Source organism: Sycon ciliatum, chromosome 1 (genome assembly GCF_964019385.1).
Source record: "Sycon ciliatum chromosome 1, ocSycCili1.1, whole genome shotgun sequence".
NCBI classification, from domain to species: Eukaryota; Metazoa; Porifera; class Calcarea; order Leucosolenida; family Sycettidae; genus Sycon; species Sycon ciliatum.
In genome coordinates this window covers 23,338,754-23,365,125 of record NC_088643.1, presented here as the reverse complement: position 1 = coordinate 23,365,125, position 26,372 = coordinate 23,338,754, and the positions used below count along the sequence as shown (strand labels likewise).

Sequence of the window (26,372 nt, the reverse complement as noted above, 5' to 3'; positions counted from 1 at the left end):
TGTACTTCACTTTTATTTGAGTTGGGGTGAACGAAATGAGATTTGTGGAAAATGACGCCACTTCCCGTGTTAGCCGCTGGTCGTATCATACAGCCCATATTCCATTGCAGGTGATGGGCCAACGTTCGTGTTGAGATCCGCTGAGTTTCCTCGTACTCGTGGAGTTGAATTTGTGGCAGAAATTGCACTGAATTGCAGTCAAATGGTTGTGAATGAAACGAGATTTGTGGAAAATGACGCCACTTCCCGTGTTAGCCGCTGGTCGTAGCATACAGCCCATATTCCATTGCAGGTGATGGGCCAACGTTCGTGTTGAGATCCGCTGAGTTTCCTCGTACTCGTGGAGTTGAATTTGTGGCAGAAATTGCACTGAATTGCAGTCAAATGGTTGTGAATGAAACGAGATTTGTGGAAAATGACGCCACTTCCCGTGTTAGCCGCTGGTCGTAGCATACAGCCCATATTCCATTGCAGGTGATGGGCCAACGTTCGTGTTGAGATCCGCTGAGTTTCCTCGTACTCGTGGAGTTGAATTTGTGGCAGAAATTGCACTGAATTGCAGTCAAATGGTTGTGAATGAAACGAGATTTGTGGAAAATGACGCCACTTCCCGTGTTAGCCGCTGGTCGTAGCATACAGCCCATATTCCATTGCAGGTGATGGGCGAACGTTCGTGTTGAGATCCGCTGAGCTTCCTCGTACTCGTGGAGTTGAATTTGCGGCAGAAATTGCACTGAATTGCAGTCAAATGGTTGTGAATGAAACGAGATTTGTGGAAAATGACGCCACTTCCCGTGTTAACCACTGGTCGTATCATACAGCCCATATTCCATTGCAGGTGATGGGCGAAAGTTCTTGTGGAGATCCGCTGAGCTTCCTCGGCGTACTCGTGGATTTATGAATTTGTGTCAGAAATTGCAGTCGAGTGGACTTCTGTGCGTGTGTTGTGAGTAAATCGCGACGGCTCCCTTCCTTCAGCATCGTCAAAACGCAACATAGAGCATTATTACGCACTCGTTCCATGATTCATGATAATGCCTGGATTCTTTTAAAAACAGTCAATGTGTGTTCCCTATCTATCTACATTGTACATGGTTGCAGGTCGTTATTTATAAATCTTGATAATTTCAACACTTTTCTACTCGTATACTGAGTACGCGGTGACTTGAGCCGTTTAGGAAACGGAAGTCTTGGCGAGTGTACAAAAGGTAAACCTATCATTTGTACTTCATAACGGAATTGTGCACAAAAATGCACACACACGTTCGCGCGCACACACACAAGCACACACACAAACACTGTACAAACACACACAAAAGTACAAGCACATGTGCACATACACACGCCTCCCCCCCCCCCCCCACACACACACACACTCAACTCCCCACCCCTGTACTGAGTCTGACAGACATACAATCATGTTTATCCTTCCTTCGCCACCAGTTTCGGATAATGGTGTCAACAACGAGTTGTAAAATATTGGTATTTTAGGACTCCCTGCCCTGAAGACAAGCACAGCGCCGTGGATCGAGCAGATCCGGCCGCGCCGGCCTAGCGTGCTTCACTTTCTGGCCGAGGCAAACATCGTCCGCGTGCGCGCATCCCGTGTCCTCTCCCGGGCTTTTACGACTCCCTGCTACTACTACTACTACTAGAACTAGTCTAGACTAGAGGTACTAATAATATCAACATGATTCAGTGTCAGGCAGGGAGTCGTAGATGGATGAGACTCCCTGGCACATGGTGTCAGGGAAGTCAGTGGAAGGACAGGCACTACTGAGGTAGATCTGCCCACTGCCCACGTGTCGATGACCTGTATCAGATATTGAGGTCACGAAGCATAGACTAGCGCGTATGTACTGACTGTACTCACAGTATGTACAGTCACAATGCATAGTCATGTACTAGTGTGTACAGCTGTAGGCTCTGTAGCCTTTATCATTAATTTTTATGATTATTATTATGAATCAGGGAGTCGTTACGACTCCCTGATATGAATGATCATGCATGTAGTCATGTACAGACAGTGATCTGGTGATAGCTATCATTATCTCCACTGTAGCTCTAGTCTCCGTATACCATGGTATTACTATTACTAATACTGTAATAGTAATACTAGTCCGCAGTGCGCATGAGGTTAGCTCATGACATGAGCCTGCATGCGCATGTATCATGCATGCGAGAGCACGAAAATCATGATGGAACTGATGTGGCTAGCTAGCTGTCGAGCGCGTAGATCTAGTACATGTACTAGAGTAGTGTGCCAGGTAGACTGTAGTATGACTCTGTAGACTGAGTGAGTGTAGTGCAGGTGCGAATGCTAGTGTAGCGGTAGCGCGTTTGGTGAGCTAGGGCTGCAAATCATGCAAATGGCGGCGGTGGATATAACAAGTGCAAGCACGAAATCTGACCGTCGTTTTCCTCACGCTTCATTTCAGTCTGCACGCTCACGTCCATCCACTGGCAGAACTGCACTGATCTATCCTGACTGGGTGGTCTCATTCCCTTCTTTCCCTCTTTGCTCTATTTAGTGTAGGCTTTCGCTGGATTTTCTCCTACTGACAGTACTGTAGTGTATCTTGTCTTTGGTGAGGTGGTGTGCCAGAAGTAGACGCAGCTCTGCACTGCTCTTCATTCGTTTCTCGTGGACAGTCGCTCGTATATCGAGCTGCAGTTTGTGTGGCTGGGGAAATACTTTTCCGACTCCGAACTGTACGTGGTGCAGTGCAAGAGGTCAGTCAGTTGCCTCGAGCCCTCTCGGGCCTGCCGAGGTTCGCAAGGTAAAGGATTGCAGAGGTCATTGCTCTGCCGAAGTCTTCAGTGTTGCATGGCTGCAGTGTCCTTTCCCGGTGCGAGGAGGTTGCTTGTTGACTCGGCCTGGCTCTTCGTGCTTGCTTTCAATTTGACCAGGTGCAGAGGGGAAGGATGTCGTATGTGAAACGAATGGCAGAGCCATTATTCAAGAAAATTCAGGAGACACATGACGGTCTAAAGCAAAAGGGGAAGGTGAGTGAGGTATCGTGTAATTAATTGTCCTGGGTGAGGCCGTGTTGGTTTGGTCGGCAGTTTATTTGACATGTTTGCAAACGTGTATCAACTGGGGAGTTTGTTTCGTCTGCGTGTGTACGGGTGTGCTTTGGCTGTGGATTTGACTTTCTGCAGACGCTGACATGGAACAGCTTTCTCAGTACTGTCCATGTTGCAGTAGAAGACTACGCGCGGAGAAAAAAAGTGAGTTTTGTGCGTGGTTGCCGAGGTTGCGGCTGTCTGGACTGGTGACCTGTGAACCCCACTCGTATGTAATGACTAGCAATAGTAGTAGCATTTGTAAAGCTTCCCTTGTGCCGGAGAAGCGTGCTGTAGTTGCCGTGCAGTGAGCGCAGTACTAGTGCCGTAGTGGGCTTGTGTGAGTGCAGGGTGTGCACTCTTCCTCTAGGCATGCATGCCTGCCGTGGCCACTAGAAAAAAACCGAGAACTCGCTCACGATGTGGCGATATGACTTCAAGTTCAAGGCGTGAGAGAATGTGATTGTCAGATTGACGCTGCAAAGGCTTGTACGTATGAATCGCGCTGCAAGTGTGGAAGTGGTTGCATTATTGCATCTCGAGCACTCTCCTATGTTCACTCACAATGGCCACTATCGGTGTCACGCAGCGTCTTTCTACCAGTGGATTGCTGCGTTCCGATAGTCGCATTTCAGTGAAAAATTACTAGTACTAGTAGAGGAAGAAGACGCCTTCCCGAGGTGGCAGGCGAAACGCACTGCTCTGCATGTGTGGACATGGCTGCAAGCGAGATTTGTTCAGTTTGCCTGACAGGTACTAAACTGCATGGCTTTGCGCGCTCAACAAACTCACTTACGTGCAGTGTACGTGCAAACTGGTAGCCTGTCGTCGTGTCGATGCAGACTGGAATTGGAAAGGCTGGTGCTACTTCTCTTCTGAGCGTTGCGCCACAGCCATAGCCTAGGTTGGACGTTGTTAGCTGTGCGAATGGCATGTGGTTGAGGGTGGGAGCTGTAGGTCATATGTCTTATGTGGTTGTCACTCAGGACGGATTTGGCTTGAGTCTCGCAGACTCTGGACTTGGCAGTATGTTCCTTGTGTGGCACGGTTAGACATAGACCATGCAGACTTTCTCCAAAGACAGTCCAGGGTGCATTCCAGTACAGTTGAGTTGGCTTATGAGCCAACTACTGAATGAGCTGACAACTCATACCCTCTTTGCTGCCATCACTTTGTGTCAGGTGTCAGAGCTTAATCCTACTTGTAAATGCATTTCAGGCACTAGGGAGCAAATGGATAATTCCGTTATTTTCGGATTAGCAACACCATTCTTGGCATGTCCTGTTCTGTGGAGGACAGGAGGCCATCGTTCATGTTAGGGCAATGCCATTATTATTCCAATTTGGACAGATTTTTTTAGGTTTGACCTACACCAGTAAGCTTGTTTCCGAAATTGTGTGTATGTATCGGGCACAGATCATGCTGGGGAGCACAGCAAGAATGAAATGAATGCTTAGGGCCTAATGAGGTGGAATCAGGCATGCCCGTATTGCTCCTGGCCCCATATACCGGGGAAGCACTGCGTTATAGTATTCACTGCCATTGCTGCTGCTGCTGTTACTGCTGCTGTTGCTGGTGTTGCCGTGCTGCTGGCCTTCATATCATCATGTTGGGTAATCTGCTGCATGTGGCGATACGGCTGCATACCTAGATGCACACACCTAAATCAGTCATGTAGATACCTAGATCAGTGCATACCTAGATGTGTTGATACCTAGATGGGAGTGATTATACTTTATTTATAGTTGTCCAGTGAGTCTTGAACTGGTTACTTGTACGTATACTTGTGTGCTGCCAAGAGTGGTACACCTGTGTAACTCTGCATCTGTGTGGCATTGGCTAGTATGGAGTATGGTGATGGCTAGCCTTTCCTGCTCTGTGAAGCTGGGTGTTACGCATCATGCAACATGATGTGCCAGCCGCCAGGTGGCATGGTCCTGCCTGCACCATACTTAGTCATTGTGCCATGCACCGTGGTCTTGCCAGCCTTTTTAGCTTTGTTTCATTCTGTTGCAGTAGAATAGGTTCATGTAGCATGTAGGAAACACACACACGGTCATTGCACTACACTTGTCTTGAGTTGTTTAGAACTAACTAATTACTTGTTACTTTATTGGACATCATGGGACTTTAGAGGTGGATCATGCTGCTTTTCCCTGGACGTGCTGAAAAGGGCAGGACGTGTGGTCAAATTAGGATGTCCAAAGTGTCCCACAAGTAGCACTACAGCAGGAACTGGAAGTGCCCTTTCTACTCTTTGCAGTCTAGTGGAGTAGTGCAGAGTTCAGGAGCATGCTAGCATACTTTTTAGTTACTTACTTAGCGAGGGTGCTGTGTCCATTGTGTCCACATGTGTACTTTTGATAGACTTTAGTATGATAAGATACACACTGATAATACTCTTGTACTGTGTACTGTATTCTATCTATTGAGTAGATAGAATACATGTAGGTCAATAGGGTGGAGTTTGAGATACAAAGTACAACTAGTAGTACTCATGCTACGTGTAAGTTAGTGTGATGTTCCAACGATGAAGTCAGAAATAAGTTTCTTTGAGGACGACGCCTGGAGCTTACTGCGCTTGTGCATGTAATTCACAATGACTATGTACGTGGGTTGTCTGATCTTTGGTTGTGAGTAGGTGACAACTAACAAGGCTGCAGAGGCCTCAGTAGGGTCTGTCACCAGTGCAGGCAATCATATAGCAGCCCTTATCATTCCTTATCATTTGGGGATAGTGTTATCAAATTATGGCGAATCTCACAAGCTAGTGGGATCCTTCAGGCTACGTGCGCTTGTCCAATCATGTGTGGTTGTGTGATCATGTGTTCCTTTACCCAATCTCCGCTGTGATTATGTGTTCCTTTACTCAATCTCCGCTGTGATTATTTACTCAATCTCCGCTGTGATTATGTGTTCCTTTACTCAATCTCCGCTGTGATTATTTACTCAATCTCCCCTGTGATTATGTGTTCCTTTACTCAATCTCCGCTGTGATTATGTGTTTATCCAGTTGCAGCCACACATACCATAGTTGGCTTGTGATAGTGATGTGCTACTACGGGGGGGGGGGGGGGGGGAAAGACACCAACGTTTCACCCCACTGTGTATAATAATTATTGTTTAGGGTACGAGGGTTTGGTTTTAATACCGCGCTTTCCTCTAACCCCTTTCATCCTCCTGTCATGTGTGTAACTAACTTATTTCCATTCTGTTTGTGTGTGTTGTCTTGTCCAGGCGGAAGGTTCAGAAATGTTCCGGTTCTATAAGGAGGCGTTCAGCTGTTTACCCATCAAGCTGGTGTTTTACGCCGCAATTCCGTTTGTTCTGTACATCCTGTTCTTCCGCTACTATGCATTCTTCCGCGAGTTCACCGGCATAGCGAGTGTGTCGCGACCCAACATCAACGTTCTGCCCTGGCTGGAGGAGATGGTGTTCCAGTGTCTGCCGCATCGTATTCTGGCTAAGTTTGCACACCCGCTACTGGACTTCATTGCTGCCATACCATACCTAGTTCACTTCCCGCTGCCGGTGCTCTTTGGCCTTTATTTACTATCCGACAAGCGACGGCGGCCGCTAATATTCCGCTTCTTCTGGTGCGCCGGATGGGTAAACCTGTCAGCACTCTGCATTCAGTTCATCTTTCCCACAGCACCGCCATGGTTCGCCGATTCCGCGGTATTTGACGACGACGACGGCAAGCTAATCAGCGTGTCGCCAAATGAGGGCGGCTTCCAGCGGCTGGATGCTCGCCTGGGCATCAGCGTATTCCATAGTATTTATAGCAAGTCTCCTGTGACGTTTGGTGCCATGCCATCGCTACACGTGGCCTGGCCCATGATCATCCTAATGAGCCGGCCGTGGGTGAATAAGAAATTTGCTGCGTTTCACGTCTGCTGGATCACGTGGGCGGCGCTCTACTCCAATCATCATTACGGCGTTGATGCTATGGCTGGCATTATGCTCGTTGTCCTGGTGTTCTTCATGGAGAAGCGTGTCTGGAGTCCGTTCCGCAGTGAGGTGGATGAGTACGCGCCGCGCCACACTGTGTATCGGACGCCCACGCGCAGCTTGAGCGAGAGCAGCGCGGGTCGCTATCACCAGCACCGCCGCACGTACAGCCAGTCAATTCTCGCTGTGTGAGTAAGGATGGTGGGTCCACATTGTTTCCCATATACTGCTCGTGCAGTTTGAGCTAATTTCAAGAGAAAATCACTGGTGAGAAAACCAGTGTACATACTTTGAACATGCAGAGAGATGGTGATGATTATGATTCTGTTTTTGTTGTTGACGGGACTTGTTGTTGTCAGTTGCTCCGCTACTGTAGAGCAGCAGCAGCAGCCATATTGTAATATCTTATTATATTATTATTGCGTCACCTGTACGGACAATCTCTTGTTGCTTGTCTGTACATGTTTAGGACGTCTTGAAATTCAAATGTTGAAGTAGTATGTGAAATTCCCTTAGAACAGTTGTTCACTTTTAAGCTCTACTTTTTTTAATTGCCAGCAGCGCTGGGCCATTCCAACCCAATGACTTGATGCAGCAAACTTCTGTGATATGGGCTCTACATACTCTCTCATCACACTACAAGATTGATTATTGGCTGCTTGAAATCGAGTTCAAGTAGAATCTTCTACAACATGTTTCGTGTGTCATCTGTCCGTGCACATTGCGTTTGTATGAAGAGCATGCGTTTGTATGAAGGGCATGAAAGAGAACCTTTGAAAAATTGAAAAATTTGTATGGAATATGAGATTTGTTTTGTGTTGGGAGTTATGTGATAAAAATTGAAAGTTCTTCTCCATGCAGCTAATATTATTCAACGGGAGCCAAATTAGAAATCCAATTATAAAATAATGAATACCAGTTTCTACCATCTGTTGCCATGGTTTTGGGTGTGTATACAGACTGGAATTACCAAGTATGACTGGCATGTTGTGCTCATTCGTTCTCCTTGAATGCTGTCAGCAAGCCGAGGGCACTCAGGTAGCTGGCACCGCCGCGGACGACACACACCCGAGCGTAGCCGAGGTGAACAAGCTTGCGAGCAAACTGGAAGAAAAGATGAGAACACGGGAAAGGAACGGTTCGAATTCATCCAGCCAGTACAAAGGAAGATCGTGTATGCATGTGCCTTTCCCGTACCAAAAGAACTCAAAATGGAAATGAGAGTTAGCTCCAATGAAGCCACAGGCAATTGTTTTCTCATTCAGTGTCAAAGTCATGGTCTGCATTCACAACTGCCTGTTTTATTTGAACGAAAACCCAAATTCATGGAAGGAATCAGGAACGACCGTTATATTTGCCGGTCATATTGGATGAGAAAAAGTCAGTCGCTTGCTGTGCTCAGCAGATGGGTTGTGACTACTCACACGTGATTGCTTGGCTGACCATCCTTGCAGCACCTGCAAAGTTATCCACTGCTACAGTCCATTCAGAAAAAGATGGACTTCTAGCTTTTGGCCATAAATGAGTCAACATTGAGTTTTTTAGAATTTTTTTCTGCAATCCCCTATGGAATCCTCTCCAATTATGTTTTTAAAGTCCATTTCCCCAAAAAGCAAGCCATAGCAAGAATAGGATTTCGGCCAGGTTTTGCCCCAAGAGCACTGAATTGGGAAAACCTATCAAAATCCAGGGCGTTTGACCCTGCCTGCAACAGTGCATTGTACGGTTCGAACCCCAGCTCAGGTACCCTTTTTGGACCCTTTTTTTCAAATTTCACAGCACTGCACTGTGTACGATAAAATCGTGAAAAATCGCCTAATACCGGAGCTCGCCAGAGCCCATCTTTTTGTGAATGGACTGACTGCAGTGCCGTATTTTCCAGTTTAAAAGTCGACTGTTTACGTCAAAAATCGAACAAAAAAGTGGGGGTCAACTACTTACAACCATGATTCGACTTGTAACTAGGAAGTTAGGAACCAACGGTATACCGGTAACTTCCAAAAACGACCTGCACCACATGCGCAAGTGCATTACGTGTACGCATTTTTTGCCAGGATTCGGACGTTTCACCTTCCGATGAGAAAGAAGTGGTTCACTAATTCGCTGCATGTGTTACTGTAAATATACAAAATTTCGGCATTACACTGTGTCATGATTTTCGACATTTCGGCAGTGATTTATTTTCGGCACGGTGGAAACACTAGTACATGTACACCACCAAAGCGGATGTGAAAATTTCATCAGCGTTTTAATTTCGGTGTCTCGGTCGGTAAAAAGCTGCCGATTGTATTTACAGCGCTTGGTAGTAGTGCTTGGTTGGGTGAAAAAAACTTAGAAAAACCCCAGAAAGAAGACCTCCGGACATGGGGGTTGACTTACAATTTTATGACCGGGGTCAACATAACCAGTAAAATATGGGGGGATTGCAAAGAAAACAGCTGTTAGTACTTGTAACACCCAAAGCTAGATTGCCTACCCGTACGACGTACAGACTCGACCACTGGGCACCTTTTTTTCTTCTTTCAAGCAGCCCATGGGCACCGGACACCCTGCAGCTAGCTGTGCAATAGAGCTCCGGGAATACATACACCATACAAATCAAGGTACACTTCTTTAAAAAGTCAGAGGTTGAAACCGGATAATCAAACATGCATACTGTATGTATGCATGACATATGCTGTAAATTGGTAACCAACAATTTTTTCCGGATGGCAAGGGGTCCAGATAAAAGAGGACCGGATAAGCGAGGTCTGACTGTATCATTATCCTGGACCAAGGGAAAGGCAACCGTGCCTGGTCCATGGGGCATGGCAAGCAGGGGCATGGCAGGCAACCGAATAACACGTGACCTCTTCCTACGATATCCTGCACACGGTGCGATACACGAAGGGAATCAATCCTATAAAGTACGAGGCCAGCGAATCCATACGAGATGCCCTTGCTCAGCATGCACAGGCAATGCGCTTGATCCAAGAAAAAGAACAGTGAGTAGAGATTACGAATCCCTGCCCACCACCTCAGTCCTGACTCCTGTACCTAGGACACCAATTCACTCATGTACCTACATGTACATGTAGGAGGGTAGAGATCACGAATACCACCTATCCTATGTACACGCTACTTGCTAATAGAGTAATAGAACTGCATCAGGGGATTCAGTGACAACCAGGTCAGAAGACTACACGACTCTACTACTACACTGAATGCACACGATTGTACTGGCCACTGGAATAGGAAATCTTGGCCTGGAGCTGGTAGACCCCTGACGCCGCACAAGTCACAGCACTGTACCCCTAGCCAAGGGAGGTACATGTACTAGGTTGATTTCATGCTGATTCCTCCAGAAGCCAGCATGCTCTACAATGACACTGTGCACATTTACATACATACATACATATACATACATGTACATGACATTTATTATTTATTTATTTTATTTATTCACAATCACGTGGCACTAGCCAATGAAATGGTGATGTGGGCGATAGCCAGCCATGGCGGTAATAGAGCTAGAGGGGAGAAAGAAAAAGAATGAAAGGGGAACTGAAAAGCAAGAGAAGCTAGGGCAGGGCTGGATATCAACTAGTATGTTGCATTCTGCAGTAGCTGTGTGAATGTATTGTAACATTGGCAGGACATACAGTACTAGTAGTCCTAGTGTAGTACGTCCTTCTGAATGCTGTACAGTATCGTCACTACATCACTACAATGATGTCATCACTACATCACTACAATGATGTCATCATTACATCACTACATCAGGCACCCAATTGGTGCTCCTAGTACTAGTAGTAGATCGAGTAACTCCCAGTACATCCTACTATACTGGCACTGCTGGACAGTATCATCAATACATCAGGCACCCAAGTAAAGAGCAGGCTGCTGAAGAACATCCAGGCCAGAAGGTCACTAAACTCTAAGAACACACGCCGAGCTGGAGGCAAAGACTCTGATTTAGGAACACCAGTACTGAAGTATGTGTTTTCATGCAACACAGCATGCATAGCGTGCCTCTACTCACTCGTGGGATGGCACAAGCACAGAATAGGAAGAGGTAGATAAGAGATATTTTAAAGAGAAGAGCAGAACATTACTGGTATAGCCTGTAGCCCCTTCTCAGGTGCCCAATGTTATTGCAGTGCAGTACATGTGCAACAGTACAGCTGCTGTATTACTACTACAAATACTAGTGTACAGCAGCTGCATCCAGTGATGATACATGTATACACTCCACACAGTGTATCCGCCGCCGGGCACTAAAATGTAGTACATGTACAGTAGACTGAACTCTGCAGTCAAATGCCTGGCATACCTGACAGCCTTTGCCAGACTTTCCAATCAGCAATCTACCCACTAGCTAGACACCAAGTACTACTAGTAGTAGTATCAGACTGCTGAGCGCTGTTGATAGGCAGTCCACTAGACAACTGGGCAAGACATAATAGCTGCATAAATAATTTGATTGATTTATCAAGGCACTCCTATCATCAGTCTTCCAACATCACAGACCGGACAGTGGGATCCTACATGCACTGTCGACTGTGTAGTGTACATGACCATTGTAATGTATCTGCAAGCTAGCTAGTGACACTCTGCACTTGAGCTGATCAACCTGGATAGTGCTCCGGGGCAAATCAACTAAATGAGTATTTTACAATCCCATTCTCTTCTACCAGTGTGCACATGTGCTACAGTTATCATACGGTATTTGATTTACTTTTTTTACTTGATTGCCAGCATTGCTGGAGTACTACTTCCAAGTAGTAGTAGTACCTCAGTCTTGCGTACCTTCATTTATTTGCTGTTGCTTTATGCCTTCTTTTCAATGGTTGCTGTTGCTAATTAGGATTGGAATAAAAACGATTCGCCCTCTACAGCTGTAGTACTGCATGACCCATACTTCGAAGTACATAAACTAAACTAAGACTTACACTATGGCTGTGCAGTAAGGTGTAGGTACAGAGGGTAGATAAACACCATTGCATCACCACCTTGTCTGCAGCTATGCTGTACATGTCATGTATAATAATATGCACACTACATCACTGGCACTGGCACATGTAGGTTTTGCCATCAGTGGATCCCATAGCATGGGTGTCCAGAGCTTCACACTCTTGGTATTCTGTTTGTAGGTGTAGTTGCATTGCACAGGTATTGCAGTGTACCCTACCCTACCTGTTACATACAACAGTCCCATGCATTGGCTGGTGAGTTGCAGGGGAGTAGTAAAATACCGGTATTTTACCACTCCTTGATTGCAGCACCAGGACACGAGGCAGTAGTAGTACAGTAAGTAGCCCATTGGCATTACTTGGTAGGAATGTTTCATTCCACTTGTCTTTCCAGCGGTCTTAGCACTTGCACTTGCACTGTACTGTACACAACAAGTGGCAGTATGTACCCTGCATGACCAGTTGCTTTCAAGTAATCCACTTGGAGCACTCTGGCATGCATGCAGGTAGACCTAGCCTAGCCAAGCACGCAGAGTTTAGTTGCGGCATACTATTATTAACTCTCTAACACTAGTAACAGCACAACAACAGGAGTACAACAGGAGTACAATGCAGCTACACGTAGACATGGTAGACATGTAGTGGGTGTAACGTGATGACAAATGGCCAGTTCCACATGATGGATCATGCAAACAGCATCATCCATCATGTTTTACACTCTGATTCCAAAGAAAGCAAACACACACACGCACGCGCGCGCACACACACACACACACACACACACACACACACACACACACACACACACACACAGATTAGCACTACACTCCCATAAAACACTATACTAGTAATCTTGTAGTACTAGTGATGTAAGCAGTGAACAGTGAAGAGGAATACTAGCAATCCTCCTATTGCCGTATACATGTCTGCTGTTATGGCCCAGCTCTGTGTCCTCCCCTTAGCTGACTGTGGCAACTCTACCTCTACAACATGTAATGGTAGGGACAACATCTTGTACAACACATGAACACAAGCTGCATGTCACAAACATACCATGATGGTAGCATCCTCTGTACACTACACTGCTGCAATGGTAACCACTACAGCATTACAACACTGCAATGGTAGTGTCTACGTCACAAACACATTATGATGGTAGCATCCACTGTTCACTGTACTGTTTACTGGTAACCACCACAGCATAACACACACACTGCACTGACAGTGTCCACAGTAGCCTGCACACGGCATTCTCAAACACTGGATACTTCCGAGAGGAGGATGGGCAACAAGACATGCTCTACCTTCCGCCTGACGCCAATCAGAGAGGAAAGGATACCTTTGCTGGTACTTGAAAGTACACACCACTCAATCAGAGCAACTAACATAATCATTCTCTGCAACACAAGAAGTACAAGCCTGTTGCTGCCTGTGTGCCGTGCATAAGTGTATTGCCATCTATTTAGATTTAGACCACAAGTGATTTTATTCATCCTCCATGTCATCAATGCTTCCTTCTGGGAAATCTGATCTGCCACATGTACACTGCAAGGAATCCATCAAGCTTACAACAAACTTGAAAGCATCTTGCACCAACCTCCTTACATGCTTGCATATCCAACTAAATGAGTGATTTTATTCATCCGCCATGTCATCAATGCTTCCTTCTGGGAAATCTGATCTGCCACACTGCAAGAAATCGATCAAGCTTACAACAAACTTGAAAGCACCTCGCACCAACCTCCTTACATTCTTGCACTAGAGGCATATCCAACCGTATAGGATGACGCTTACAGAAAGCAGAAGAACTACATGTAGTATCAGATTCTTGTCCCAGTAGTTACTTCTTCAAGGTGCACACAAGCCGCCGCCGCACTGAAACTGGAGTAACATCTACAGCCTGCCCATACCATGGATGACTACCATGCCCATACCATGGATGACTACCATGCCCATACCATGGATGACTACCATGCTAGTACAGGGAAGCCTGTGCAGTCTATCCACACAAACCAAATTAGGCCTGATACAAACACCTCAAGCAGACAACTATAGCAATAAATGGTTTCTGCTATTAATCCTAGATGAAGCAGATCCTATCATATCTCCCACCAGTGACCACCATAGACTCAGGACTTGTTGCACTTCAACTTCAAGATACAAATACTCTGCACTACAGGCGCACAGTGTTCCCAAGAGCTGAACAACATTAACATGATGGTCAGATTAATGATTAGAGACCAGAATGGACCACCTCCTGAGGACCACCTGGCCTCTAAGCCACTCAACTTCTAACTCAGTCCTGAGTCAGTGGCCACTAGCAGGACGAAAATTGATTGACCCTCCAGTATGAACCGACCAGACTGGCTAATTTTAGTTATAAACAATTGTACATACACACACACACACACACACACACACACACACACACACACACACACACACACACACACACACACACACACACACACACACACACACACACACACACACACACACACACACACACACACACACACACACACACACACACACACACACACACACACACACACACACACACACACACACACACACACACACACACACACACACACACACACACACACACACACACACACACACACACACACACACACACACACACACACACACACACACACACACACACACACACACACACACACACACACACACACAGGCACACACACAGAGTCACGCTTTCTGCCAAGTATTAAAGAATCACGCAGAGAAATTTTCCACGGAGAACTGCTGCTCACAACTGCGCCTTCCACACAACCACTGATATCTATTCCCTAATCGATTCGGCTAACATGGAGCCCATGCCGGCGGCTTCGACACTTGAGCAGGGGATTCAGAACACACTCCATGCCATGGTACCAGATAGTTCTATCTGAAGTAACATTCAGCCACATCATAGAGCTCAGTAACACCGGCCAGGTCATTATCTGATCTTCAAAAGAATGATTGCTCTAAAGGATTGCTAATCATGTCTCTGGCACCGAACCTGTAAACACTGAATGCTGGCACCTTTCAATATCTTGGCGACAGGGATATGGGGTTAATGAGCTGAGCAAAACGTGAAGAAGGATTTTCTCCCCCTAGTCCCTACACGTATCAACTGTAAAAAAGCAATGAGCAAGATGACAACGCGCTAACGGTGGTAATGGTAGTACCCCATGAGGGTATTACTGGCATCTGCTGTTGGCCTTCTCTCACTTCAAGCAACAACATAGCAGTGAAGCAGGAACATGGATACAGGGGAAAGTGATAGGGCACGGTGCTCTAGTTGCCTGGACCATGGTGGACAGGCTGTTGTGTTTCCAGCGCTTGTCAGAGCAGCGCACGCTGGACGATGTACAATGACGAAAGAGCCTCCGCTAATGGTCACTTGTGCAGCACCTTGTACCAGCAGTGCAGCAGCTCTCATTCCCGCCAGGACTTCACAAGGCCTGGTACATTGTACACTGTACACTGTACTGCAGTGTACTACAGTATACTAACAGTTAGTACTAGTACTACTGCTCAATGCCAGTACTACTAGTACTCAACGACTCAACGACTCAATGGTTGGTAGAGCTAGCTAGAGGTTCACTGGTGACTTAGGGAGTTAGGATATAATGGCTGCCCTGAACAGCAGTCAGCAGTATCACTGCTTTGAAGTAAGTAAGTTTGAATTATATCACTAGTCCATGTACCACTACCAGCCTGCGCGCCCTGCGGACCTGTACATGCGCACATGTACCATGCTGTCCATGCATGATAATACTGTACCAGGCATTGTAGTCTCAAGCCATTCACTGATTGTGACTTGCCAGTGTTTACTGGTTGTATCGGGAGTAGTAAAGTACCTACTCCAGGGTTCATAGTTCATACACAGACTGGCAGCCATAGCCTAGCTACATACAGTACTACTAATGCAGGTGGTAAAGCTTGGGAAACGTCATCGCCGACGCGTGCACGTTCACATCCTACGTCCTTTGTATGACGTTCTGTCAATATCAGCCTTGTTTTCACCGCACAAACTAAGTTACTTAGTTACTTTAGAGTTTAGTTCAACAGGCCAGCAGTCTCAGCTATTGGCTATTGAGAGTTTGTAACTGGATACTACAATCTACATACAGTCGTCCACTCTCTGCATGTTCACCTATCAACGAGCCCAAAGTAATGACGTGTGTCGGCGGCACGTGCGCACCCTGCGCCAACAACTGCTCCGCCGCAGTGTCACGTCACAGAAACTGAAAACAATGAAAACTGCTACCGCGAAACGCTTGAGCGCACGCAGAAAGTCCCGACTACACGTGTAGACACAACCTGTCAATATTGTCAAGACACAAACTCGAACAAACAAAGTTACAAACTAATTGCTTACAATCATGTTCTAAACATAATCAGTACTTCCAATGCACATAGATCGTGAGAGTGAAACGCGGCGGGATGGCAACTGAACACGACGCACACTGTGCACAGCCACAGAATCTTACCTTGATTTTTGAGGAATGAGCGATTCACTTGTAGACGAGCCGCGCGTGGAGCAGTCGAGGTTCTCCTGTGCTAATCATTCCCACAGCCCAGGAGCACTCATGAGGTGTTCGCCCTCCGGCCTGAGCGCAGCGAGATGGGCCTGTACCTCCACCGGCGGCAACGGCATAGCGCTGCATATGCATGCAGACCATCGACACCATGTACACTAGGGCAGTAGGGGCATCACGGGGGCTTGACAACTGCGAGGCTGCAGTGCGACTTGTACTCGCCGAGTAGCTGGTCAACAGTTGCGACTAGAACTACCGGTACTGGCGGTAGTAGTAGAACGACGAGGAAGAATGGTGCATGCATTTTGCACTGCCATTGCCTTGGGTTGGTGGCACAAAGTCAAAGATGGCAGCTGTCATCAGGTTGATCGACGCACTGCTGACACTACGACTAGCAGGATGCGAGTTCGAGTAGCAGGATTTATGTAGGAAGGATGGGATGATCCAAGCCAGGCCCAGGCCAGGGTCACCCACCAACTGGTCCAGTGCAGCGGTAGTGCAGATCACATATGCACAAGATTCACAAAATTGTCAAAAACCAGGCAGTCGAGTGTGTAGTGTGAACGCGCACGCACACGTGACGCAGTGAGACACAGTCGTGTCAGCGCTTCCGTCTGCTAGCCCGATCGACTAGCCAGCGCCTGCACGAGATACGAGATGGAAGAGCTGTTGGCGCAGCGGAGCAGTGCCTGAACAGTCAGTGGAGAGAGAGGAAGGCACATGTCTGGCTTCATCATCAGAGGAGGTTCGAACTCTGGGCTGCTGTTAGTGTTCCCTTCCTAGACGTCTCTTCACAAGTCAGTCATCTCCATCATGACTTGCTAGCAGCACAGTGCATGCAGTATTGTACACGGACGCGGCACGCACCTACGACCAACTGCTGGTTATTACGTCGCGATGTCGCACTGGGCAGAGCAATAGCAGCCGCCTTTCACCAACTGAACAAGCCGCCAAGATGTGCTCTCGAATTGCCGACTGCCAGACACCCTGGCCTAAGTCAGCGCTAGCGTGCAGTACAGCTACGTCGTCTTCCCCACGGGCCGCAGTACTCATGGTACTGGTAGGACGAGTCGCTCAGAGGTTTACACTAGTCTATTACATGTATATGCATAGCGTGACACACGAGTCATCATAATCAAGGCTGACTTTCAACGTAGAATCTACGCCGACTAGATCTAGACGGCATTTGTGCGCGTGTATACACACGGCACTTGCCAGGCGTCCTCGCGTGCAGAAATAGGGTTTCTCTGGGCCGGCAAATAATTCTGTACGAGAGCGGTATCGCCACTGCTGCTGCTGCCGCACTAGGAATGTGTAACGGGAGATGCACTCACTGGCATAAATTGTCAATTTCCAACATAAAACCAAATCAGTTGTGAGTTGCAGTAAACAGACGTGCACCACGAAACAGGACGCAAGTGGGGTCTGGAGAATAGTGACTTTGAGGACAAGCAGGGTCACGACGGAGACACGGAGTTGTTTGCTTACTAAGGATTACCTCAAAGCTGCGCGGAAAGGGCAGCAAGAAGAGAAAACCAGTGTAGAAAGTGAATGGTAGGTTCAGCAGCATAGCAACAGGTTTGGTTTCTGAGCTGTGAAGATGGGCACACAGCCGAGTAAACTGCAAAAGGGTGCGAAAAAGTTCGAGAAAGGGATGATGCTGTGCATCTCGGGCGGCGGTGACGAAGATTGCAACGAGCAAATGACTAGCTATCAGTTGCAGCGCTACACGCACAGTCCGTCCGAAAACAGACCGAACAGGTCACCGGCTCGCACGTTGACGCCGCGACCGTGTGACGACCTCATGCCCTCATCGCTCTCAACTTCTCCGTGCTCACTTGGCCATTCCTCACAACATCGGAGATTATCTTCGACCAAGTCAAGTTTCAGTTCAAGTTGGTTGGAGGACACAAGCTCGTCGGTGGACACTCGAAGTGAGCTGAGTCGAAGCTGCGTTTCGCCACCTTCGAGGCGAGAACAACAACTTCCTGTCGCGGACGTCACGAATTTCCGCCACATTCAGCAGCACCAGGGTCGTCTGGCTGCTGGGTCACGATCGCCATCCACTGCTAGCGTCGCCTCGACAGGCCCCACTGGCCCGCTGAAAACGACCTGGAATCGACTGGAGACGGATCTGGAATACTACGGAATGATCCTATTAGATAAGTAAGTTGATCTGAATTAGTTGCAACATCCTATCATAGATCTGATCATGATTATGCGATGGATCGGATCATCCATCCAGAATTACTGATTGTGCTAGGTTAGGTATAGACTCAAGCCGATCAAGCACACGTCTGGCCAACGAGTTACGTTGGAACGTGCATTGGTTAAAGTAAAACAATCATGTCAATCATGTCATGTTGTGTTCAACGAAGAAAAGACCATTAATATATTTTCAATTGTGACTTGCCAAATGTCACTGCAGTTTTTAAATAGCCTGGGTCTCTGGAGAAGTCACAGTAAAACATCAACAGTTTCAGGAGTCAATCAGGAGTCAATGCCTCAAGCTAAGAACGCTCACAGTTTGGCCCAAAACGCAGCCCAGACTACCACCTCCACCTCGTTATACTACTGTAATAGTGTGCTCATGTACTGATGTAAGGGCGGGGGGGGGGGGGGGGGGGGGGCAGTTCAATACTACGTGATAACCTTGCCAAGTGGCAACACTAACCCCTGCAGTGTAGTAACAAGACCTAATCAAGTATTATACATTGTAGAAGTTAAAAGTAGGCAAACAGGAGCAGTGCACAGAGGACGCTTGGCACACAAAGGTGTCACTGGGATTGTGGAAAGCAAAGCACAATCATGTCTAGCAACTACAGCAACCTGTGCAGAGTGCTGGCCAGCCAGCGCAAGACTAGAGTTTCCTGCAGAATACAGCAGTCCCAATTCTAGCAAATCCCGGCCCAGTGTTGAAGCACTCTGTACGAGCAGCAAATCCCCCAGTGTTGAAGCACTCTGTACGAGCAGCAGTCGACACAATCTCTATCACCTGTCAAGTTGACGACTTTAAAAAACGTGACATGATCCCCCAGCCACCACTCTTGTAGAAGCAACACTTGTTTCCTTTCCAAAAGCAGGCAAAGCCTGGCTCAGACGTGCAGTTTAATGTGAAACCCAGGCACGCACATGTCTCGGTCATCATGTAGCAAGCATTAGACATCCCCACTGCATTATCACAGCAGAACGTTGACAGCACTCCAGTACGGTGTTGCAGTGCCCGAGGCTATGTCAAAAAGCAAGCGAAACACCGGGCAGCAGCTTGGAGCTCGTGTACATGATTAAATACTAAATCACCATTGTCCTTACAATCGTGCGTGTCTCTCTCTCTGTTCTTTGTGTGCAACCATAGGATCATCGAACAAGAGCCACAGGCGTGTTACTTGATGACATTCGTGCGCCACACGGACATCGCCGCACTGCTGGCAGACCTGGCACAGCAGCGCATACTGGCGGTGCGCATCATGGAGACGGTGGGCCTGATGGTCGAGTGTGCCGACGACTGGAAGACGGCAGAGCCAGTGCTGAGTAGCCTGGCGCGGCGACACAACGTCAGCGCACGCGACCTGCGCTACCACATCCAGGTGCTCAACAGCAGCCTGTTCGCCATGCTCCACGTCGCCATGGGACCCGAGTGGAACGCGCACATGGCGACGGCATGGAAGGCCCTGCTGGCGCAGGTGTGCAGCACGCTGTTCAACCAGCCGGAAGGCCACCGCAGCAGTAGCTCCAGTCCGAGTCACCCGCTACGCACAGCCACCGCCTGCAGCAGCGCGTACAGCACCACAAACAATCTTGCCTGGACGTCGGTCAAGTGGAAGTCGACGGATAGCAAGGACGCTTCTCGCAAGACCAGCAGTCCACTGCCGTTCAAGAGCCTGGACGACTTGACTCGCGCGTGGCACGCCTCGTCACGCTCTGCGCGGCTGCAGTCGCTAAAACTGACACGGACGAGTAGCTCATCGCCGACCAAGGAGCAGTGCAACAGCAGTCGCAAAGCGTCAGCATCCGCCGGCCTGAGCCACACTGCACTGCCGAAATCACCACTAAAACGATCCTGGTCATCTCGATGACATCAACAATGACATCACTCTACATAGATGCGTTTTGAAGAGTTTTCTATTGTCTTGAATACCACTAGACAGCGCTATACGGAGAGCCACGATGCAATCAAATAACACACAGAGCTGTTCCTGCTATATCAACACTCCTTGTTCTGTTCAACCCTACCTTGAACCCTGAAATTCCTGTTGACAGACCCGGTCATCAAGAGAACCGACAGTTGAATACGATCACCAGTTTTACACTTTATTTAAGCCGAGTTTACAACTAACTTATCTTGAGCACTATCTCCTATTCTATTACTAAAGAGAGAATTGTACTACCAGTATAACCAGCGGCTATTGGTTGATTGGAGAAATGAATGGTGACAGCAAACCAACAACAATGTTACACGTATGTACACATTGCCAGGGAGTCTTATAAATACGACTCCTTGAGAGTGTGTTACTGCCCAGGCCATGGAGGTCTGTGAGGGCAAAATTTCACATCACGTGACCAGAACTGTGCAATGCCAGCACTGGGTACAGGTAGAACCCTGCTATGACAGTTTTAAAAAAAGGTCTCCGCACTGTGTTGCACTAGGTAACAATCATAAGGAATCGTGGAACTCTACAGAAGCGTCAGCTCTGGATGGTGAAAGTGCAGGCAGCTATGCACTCTTTAGTGCGGTTGTGTACTCTTGTTATTACCAATCCCTGCATGCTAAACAAGTAATCCTTAGCTAGCCCTGGGTTGATTGGAGTCGATCAGTGCTGTGGTGTACAATCTCTCCATCTACAAACAGTGCTGCCGGTGGAGGCAGCTCAAAAGTACCTTTCTCTGTCTACCAATGTGTGTGGGGCATTCCTCGAGTCTGAGAACAGCCACTGTATTCTCTTGTCCTAAAGAAATCGTTCTTGTTCTCTTGGTTAAAATAGAAGAAATCACATGGAAACGAGTTATGAAGCAACTATCCACGACTGTAACAAGATAACAAGCAGTCAGAAAGTGCAATAACAGGGCACAAAACTGACATGTTACTGAGACATTCAACGACCTGAGACCTAGCTCTCACACACCTCCAGTGCGCAAATGAACAGCCTTCCAGCTTGGAAGGTTCAAGGTTATGGTAGGACCAATGAGGGTTCTTGTTCTCTTGGGTTATTTTTAAGTGTGCGTCGTCATCATCATCCTATGCATTGACTGGCAGAGCAGACAGTGTGCAAGTGAAGAGCATACTGTCTAAAAATACAGCACATTTAAAGTCTATTTTCCACAGAGCACTGAGTACAGCACCCAGAAAAGGGCAATTAGACGTACAACACGACTAGCAGGAGACCCTCATCTGGCAGTAATCAGCATGGATGAGAAGGGCACCGCTGGTAAGGACGAGAATGTGCTGGCGCCTGTGCGCTGTGCGCTGGCTGTCAGCCATAGTCGTCACTTACCATCATGGGCACCAGACCAGACACACTTTTAAGTTTGGTGTTGACTGCTCGGGCAGTTCATTGGGAGCATGGCGGGAATCAATCAGTGTTTCATTTCATCCCTAATGAATCTCCCTGATAGCAGCTTGTTTCTATTGATTTCAGTTCAGACATCCAGGAATGTCTTCAGGACAGATTTGTACCGTGCCCTGGATCATGGATGACACTCACTTCTATTCACCAAGACTTACTTCTAGCTAGCCTGGCCAGGCCCAACAGCCGTAGGGTGGATAGGCACTTTCAAGTACTAGACTCTGTACTCATCAAGTCAATGCTTACTTGACACAATAGCACTCACTACGGTAACAGTTTTAGCACTTGTTTAGTAAACACAGCTACAGCTCCTCGTGCTCAAGCACTTCAAAACCACTCAGCAGCCCTCTCCAAGTATGGTGCAGCTGTACTAGCAACTATCACACTTCTGTTGCACTAGTGGTGCGTATACGCATAATAATTATAATGTGTGTACAGCTGTACTAGTGAATCAGTTTACTACAGTACTCAGTAATTATTATCTACCACTAGTGCACTACTGCCAGCAGTACTAGTAGTAACTAAGCACCTTACTTAAACCTGGGATAGCAAGGCTTATTTACTAACAAGACTAGTACAGACAGTTGTGCTCACTGAAATCAGACCTGGACTGGAGCCGTGGAGACTGGAGTGCAGAACTGATGCCCTGGCCTGGACCAGTTCCAATTACATCACCGTACTGTTCAAATGGTCGCAAGACAGGGGCTCTGCCAACCTAACCATGGCCGGGGGGGGGGGGGGGTTGTAGTAAGGGGCACTGTTTCCCAACGCAGTGCACGCTGCACCCTCCGCCTCCTAACATGCTGTCAGCCAACGTTTGCAACATCACTGTGTATGTACTTGTACATGTGTACGTCCAGCCGCATTCTTGCCACTTCCAGGGCGTCAAGGGCCGTGCAAGTTAGTGGAGGCCTGAGGGCGCCAAATTTGTACTTTGGGTGGGATTTCACCCAGCACAACTGTACCCACATTGTAGGTACATTACAGACACTAGCCTGTCAGTACAGTACACGTACCATAGTACCAGTAGACCGCCGGCCTGTGTAGTTCATGTACTAGTACTAGTATACAGTAAGACCACTCTGATAAGGCGACCACCTGTCCAAGAGGACCACCTGTCCAAGAGGACCACTACAATCAGGACCGAGGGGGATGTCATTTCCAGGGAAGTGACCCTGGATAAGGAGACCACCTATACACGGGTACCACATTTGTAGGTCCCTTGAGCCGTTGGCTTAGACAGGTTTTACTGTATGTAGTCAAGAGTGCAAGATGTGACAGTGACACTGACCCCGCTGCCACTGACCCCGCTGCCACTGACCCCGCTGCCACTGGCCCAGTTAATAGTACAGTCAGACCTCGCATAACCGCACACATCCGTTTTCCACAAAAAAAATATCCGGATAGGCGAGGGAACCGGATAATCGACCACACATACTGTATGTATGCATGGCATATGCTGTAAATCGGTAACCAGCGATTTTCTTCCGGATGGCGAGGGATCCGGATAAAAGAGGACCGGATAAGCGAGGTGTGACTGTAGCCTACATGTACATGATTGTACTGCTAGTCTAGACCCATGCCTGGTTCGTAGCGATGAATGTATGATTTACGTAATGCATCAAGCAGAGGAGGTGCAATACAAGTCACATAATAGTATGTGTGCCGCTCAAAGTGAGTTCTTCTACATGTGGGGTGTCTGTACCAGCTAGTTCCCATGTGAAGCGGATTTGACGTCATTGCATATCCTCCATAGGAACGAGTGCGAGGTGCAGTCAATCATTTATTTCAGGCTTGGCACCGGCATTCCACACATACACATAGAGTGCAGAGAAGCACTGCTAGTCTCTTCCTTGCACCTCTTTGGTCTGGACTTGGACTTGTGAGGTCGTCGAGAAATCTACGTTTGAGGCTTTGAGAGCAGATTTGATTTCTTCACTATAATTTTAAGATGAATTCTGACCAGTACTGTCTTTATGATCGACACTGCTCTCAAATCTAGGCTGCGCATTATACTCCGGATATACCTTGGTCAAAAAAAGGGGGATGCGATTATACTAAGGTGAGCGCGTTATACTCCGGCAAAGACGGTACTCTATAATCGGACCCGAACCACCAGCCCACATTACATTGTACTTACGTCAGGTCCGGATACACCTCGGTTGGCCACAACAATGACCGTGCTTTCCTTGTTCGAGCTCAGCTTCTTCTCCACGGACGGCAGCATGATCTGACCGTCTGCATTGAACGCCGTAGCCGCAGGTACATGCATAGATCGCGGTATGTGACCTTGCATGTATCTGCACAAGAGAAGCCTCGAGTCAAGGAGAGCAACACGGATGCTTTCATTGTCGCTAGCAAAGTCGGCACGGCACGTAACCATTATGACGACAACTGTAAATCATAGGCCATGATCACATTCTACATTCCACAATACACATACACATGCATATACATGTACATGTACATGTACATACACATACGATAGTGCACGTCATGTACACACGCACGCACGCACGCACACACACACACTCCCAAGTACACATACATGCACACCCGTACACCCGTACGCACTCACACTCACACACAAACACATTCCCACGACGTGACGTACACTCACACGCACGCACAAAACCCCACAAACGAACGAACAAACACACACACACACACACACACACACACACACACACACACACACACACACACACACACACACACTGACCGCTGCAGGTGACCATAACGACACACTTTCAAAAAAATGAGGATACTCGTCGCGAGTGCGTATGTCCAGCACAATTGGCGCGGCGGCAGTCTTCTGCTGAGCCCTACGGCGTGTTCTCGCAGCCTGATGGCACAATTCAGCAACCTCTGTCGGGCTGATGCATGGTGCTATCTCGGTGCGCAGTTCCGCCAGCGATAGAATCTCCGGCTCCTGTGAGGACAAGATACGGCATGCAAAATAAATACTGGTATTAAAGTAATTGAGCTGTTGTACAGTAAATACTGGATATAACGTGCCCCTTTGATTTTCGATAATTTATCACTATATCCGGTGCATCACTATAGCCGATTTGCATGTATGACCACACATTGCACATGACTGGGCATGAAATGATGCGTACACGCTGGAAAAAGTTTGAAATGCAGCCACGTGTACATGTGGCTGCTTACAGCATGCAGGGAAGAATTTTCTCTCACTCATATCTGCTGCCAGGTGCATCCAGGCAACACTGGATCAGTTTTGGAAGAAGTGAACTTTATTGGAAGAACACTTGTTTTTGTGATCATCACTCTTGATCATTATACGCGATGTTTTCCTGTACATTTGATATGGTTTGCTTCCTGAAGCCCATCACAATAAGCGATATATTGGTATAGCCGATAATATTGTGTATAGTGATATTTTAGCTGCATTTTTTCTGATTTGATTTTGATTTTGACGAGTTCTATCATTATAGCCGGTATATCGTTACACCCGTTCACTTTATAAACGATATTCACTGTACATCCATCATATGACCATACGGGGTCAGCCATGTTGGTTCTCACACCAGTCACTGCAGTCAGTCCAAGTATCAATGGGTCACATGATGTCAGCCATGTTGGTTTTTCTCACACCAGTCAGTCCAAGGATCAATGGGTCACATGATGTCGGCCATGTTGCTTCCAGTATGCGCACGCCATGTGTGTATAAGCGCAGCGGGCAGTGCACCGAGTACAAAAACCCTGGAACCCCCCAGTCAGACTGGCCTGGGAACGAACACACGAGGGAGAGCACCCGTGACGTGGTATTTGCCTCAGAACCTGCTAACCTTCTCTAAAAACAGAATTACAGTGTCTGCTCCAGAGCCGGGTGAGCCAGGTAATCGACCCGGTTGGGCGGCACTTGGACCCGGTTGAAAATATAGTACCGGGTCACCTGTGACCCGGTTGGTACTTTACACGTTCGAACTTTGAAAGGACTGACTACATGGCTTGTATGTGTGACAGATCATGCAGAGGCGCGCGTCGAAGTGAAAGTAGTCAGTAGAGAGGTTTCGTTTCACGTTGTTCTGCACTACACCGTGAAATTTCACGTCGGTGTGGCAAATTTTGGCGTCGAAACTCCCGTTTATGACGTGAGCTGAGGTCAACTCACGTTCGAGGTGAACGCGAGTTTTTGCAAATTTAGCCTTGCTATCAGGTTGGGATTATTGACTCGATTCTGTCGATTTTGCCTAAACTAGCTATAAATAATATTTGTGCGACTTTGGCCTTTTGGCGGGAATCCCGACTGCATGCGTCGC

General features: G+C 47.5%; 3 protein-coding genes across 5 annotated transcripts in view; 2 read left to right on the top strand and 1 right to left on the bottom strand.

Moving 5' to 3' along the window:
- Nucleotides 1–2,368: 2,368 nt before the first annotated feature.
- On the top strand, nucleotides 2,369–7,724 carry LOC135818834 (uncharacterized). Of its 2 annotated transcripts, XM_065332055.1 has the most exons (4): nucleotides 2,369–2,780; nucleotides 2,911–3,006; nucleotides 3,163–3,231; nucleotides 6,304–7,724. In XM_065332055.1, the coding sequence occupies exons 2-4, from the start codon at nucleotides 2,926–2,928 to the stop codon at nucleotides 7,207–7,209; spliced, it is 1,056 nt and encodes a 351-aa protein (XP_065188127.1). In that variant the 5' UTR covers nucleotides 2,369–2,780; nucleotides 2,911–2,925; the 3' UTR covers nucleotides 7,210–7,724. The 2 variants fall into 2 exon arrangements, with proteins under 2 accessions (XP_065188127.1, XP_065188132.1); XM_065332060.1 differs by lacking the exons at nucleotides 2,369–2,780; nucleotides 2,911–3,006; nucleotides 3,163–3,231 and adding an exon at nucleotides 5,549–5,572.
- LOC135818800 (TBC domain-containing protein kinase-like protein) overlaps nucleotides 7,666–26,372 on the bottom strand; it is a 72,257-nt gene continuing 53,550 nt past the window's right edge. For both annotated transcript variants that reach the window (XM_065332042.1, XM_065332045.1), the window contains 3 exons: nucleotides 24,855–25,018; nucleotides 24,227–24,386; nucleotides 7,666–8,121 (listed from right to left, as the gene is read on the bottom strand). In XM_065332042.1, the coding sequence (XP_065188114.1) occupies nucleotides 8,011–8,121; nucleotides 24,227–24,386; nucleotides 24,855–25,018 (435 nt within the window). In that variant the 3' untranslated portion in view covers nucleotides 7,666–8,010. The remainder of the gene's footprint in view (nucleotides 8,122–24,226; nucleotides 24,387–24,854; nucleotides 25,019–26,372) is intronic.
- LOC135818821 (uncharacterized) lies at nucleotides 16,980–20,956 on the top strand. Its single transcript, XM_065332051.1, has 2 exons — nucleotides 16,980–18,688; nucleotides 19,878–20,956. The coding sequence occupies exons 1-2, from the start codon at nucleotides 18,123–18,125 to the stop codon at nucleotides 20,596–20,598; spliced, it is 1,287 nt and encodes a 428-aa protein (XP_065188123.1). The 5' UTR covers nucleotides 16,980–18,122; the 3' UTR covers nucleotides 20,599–20,956.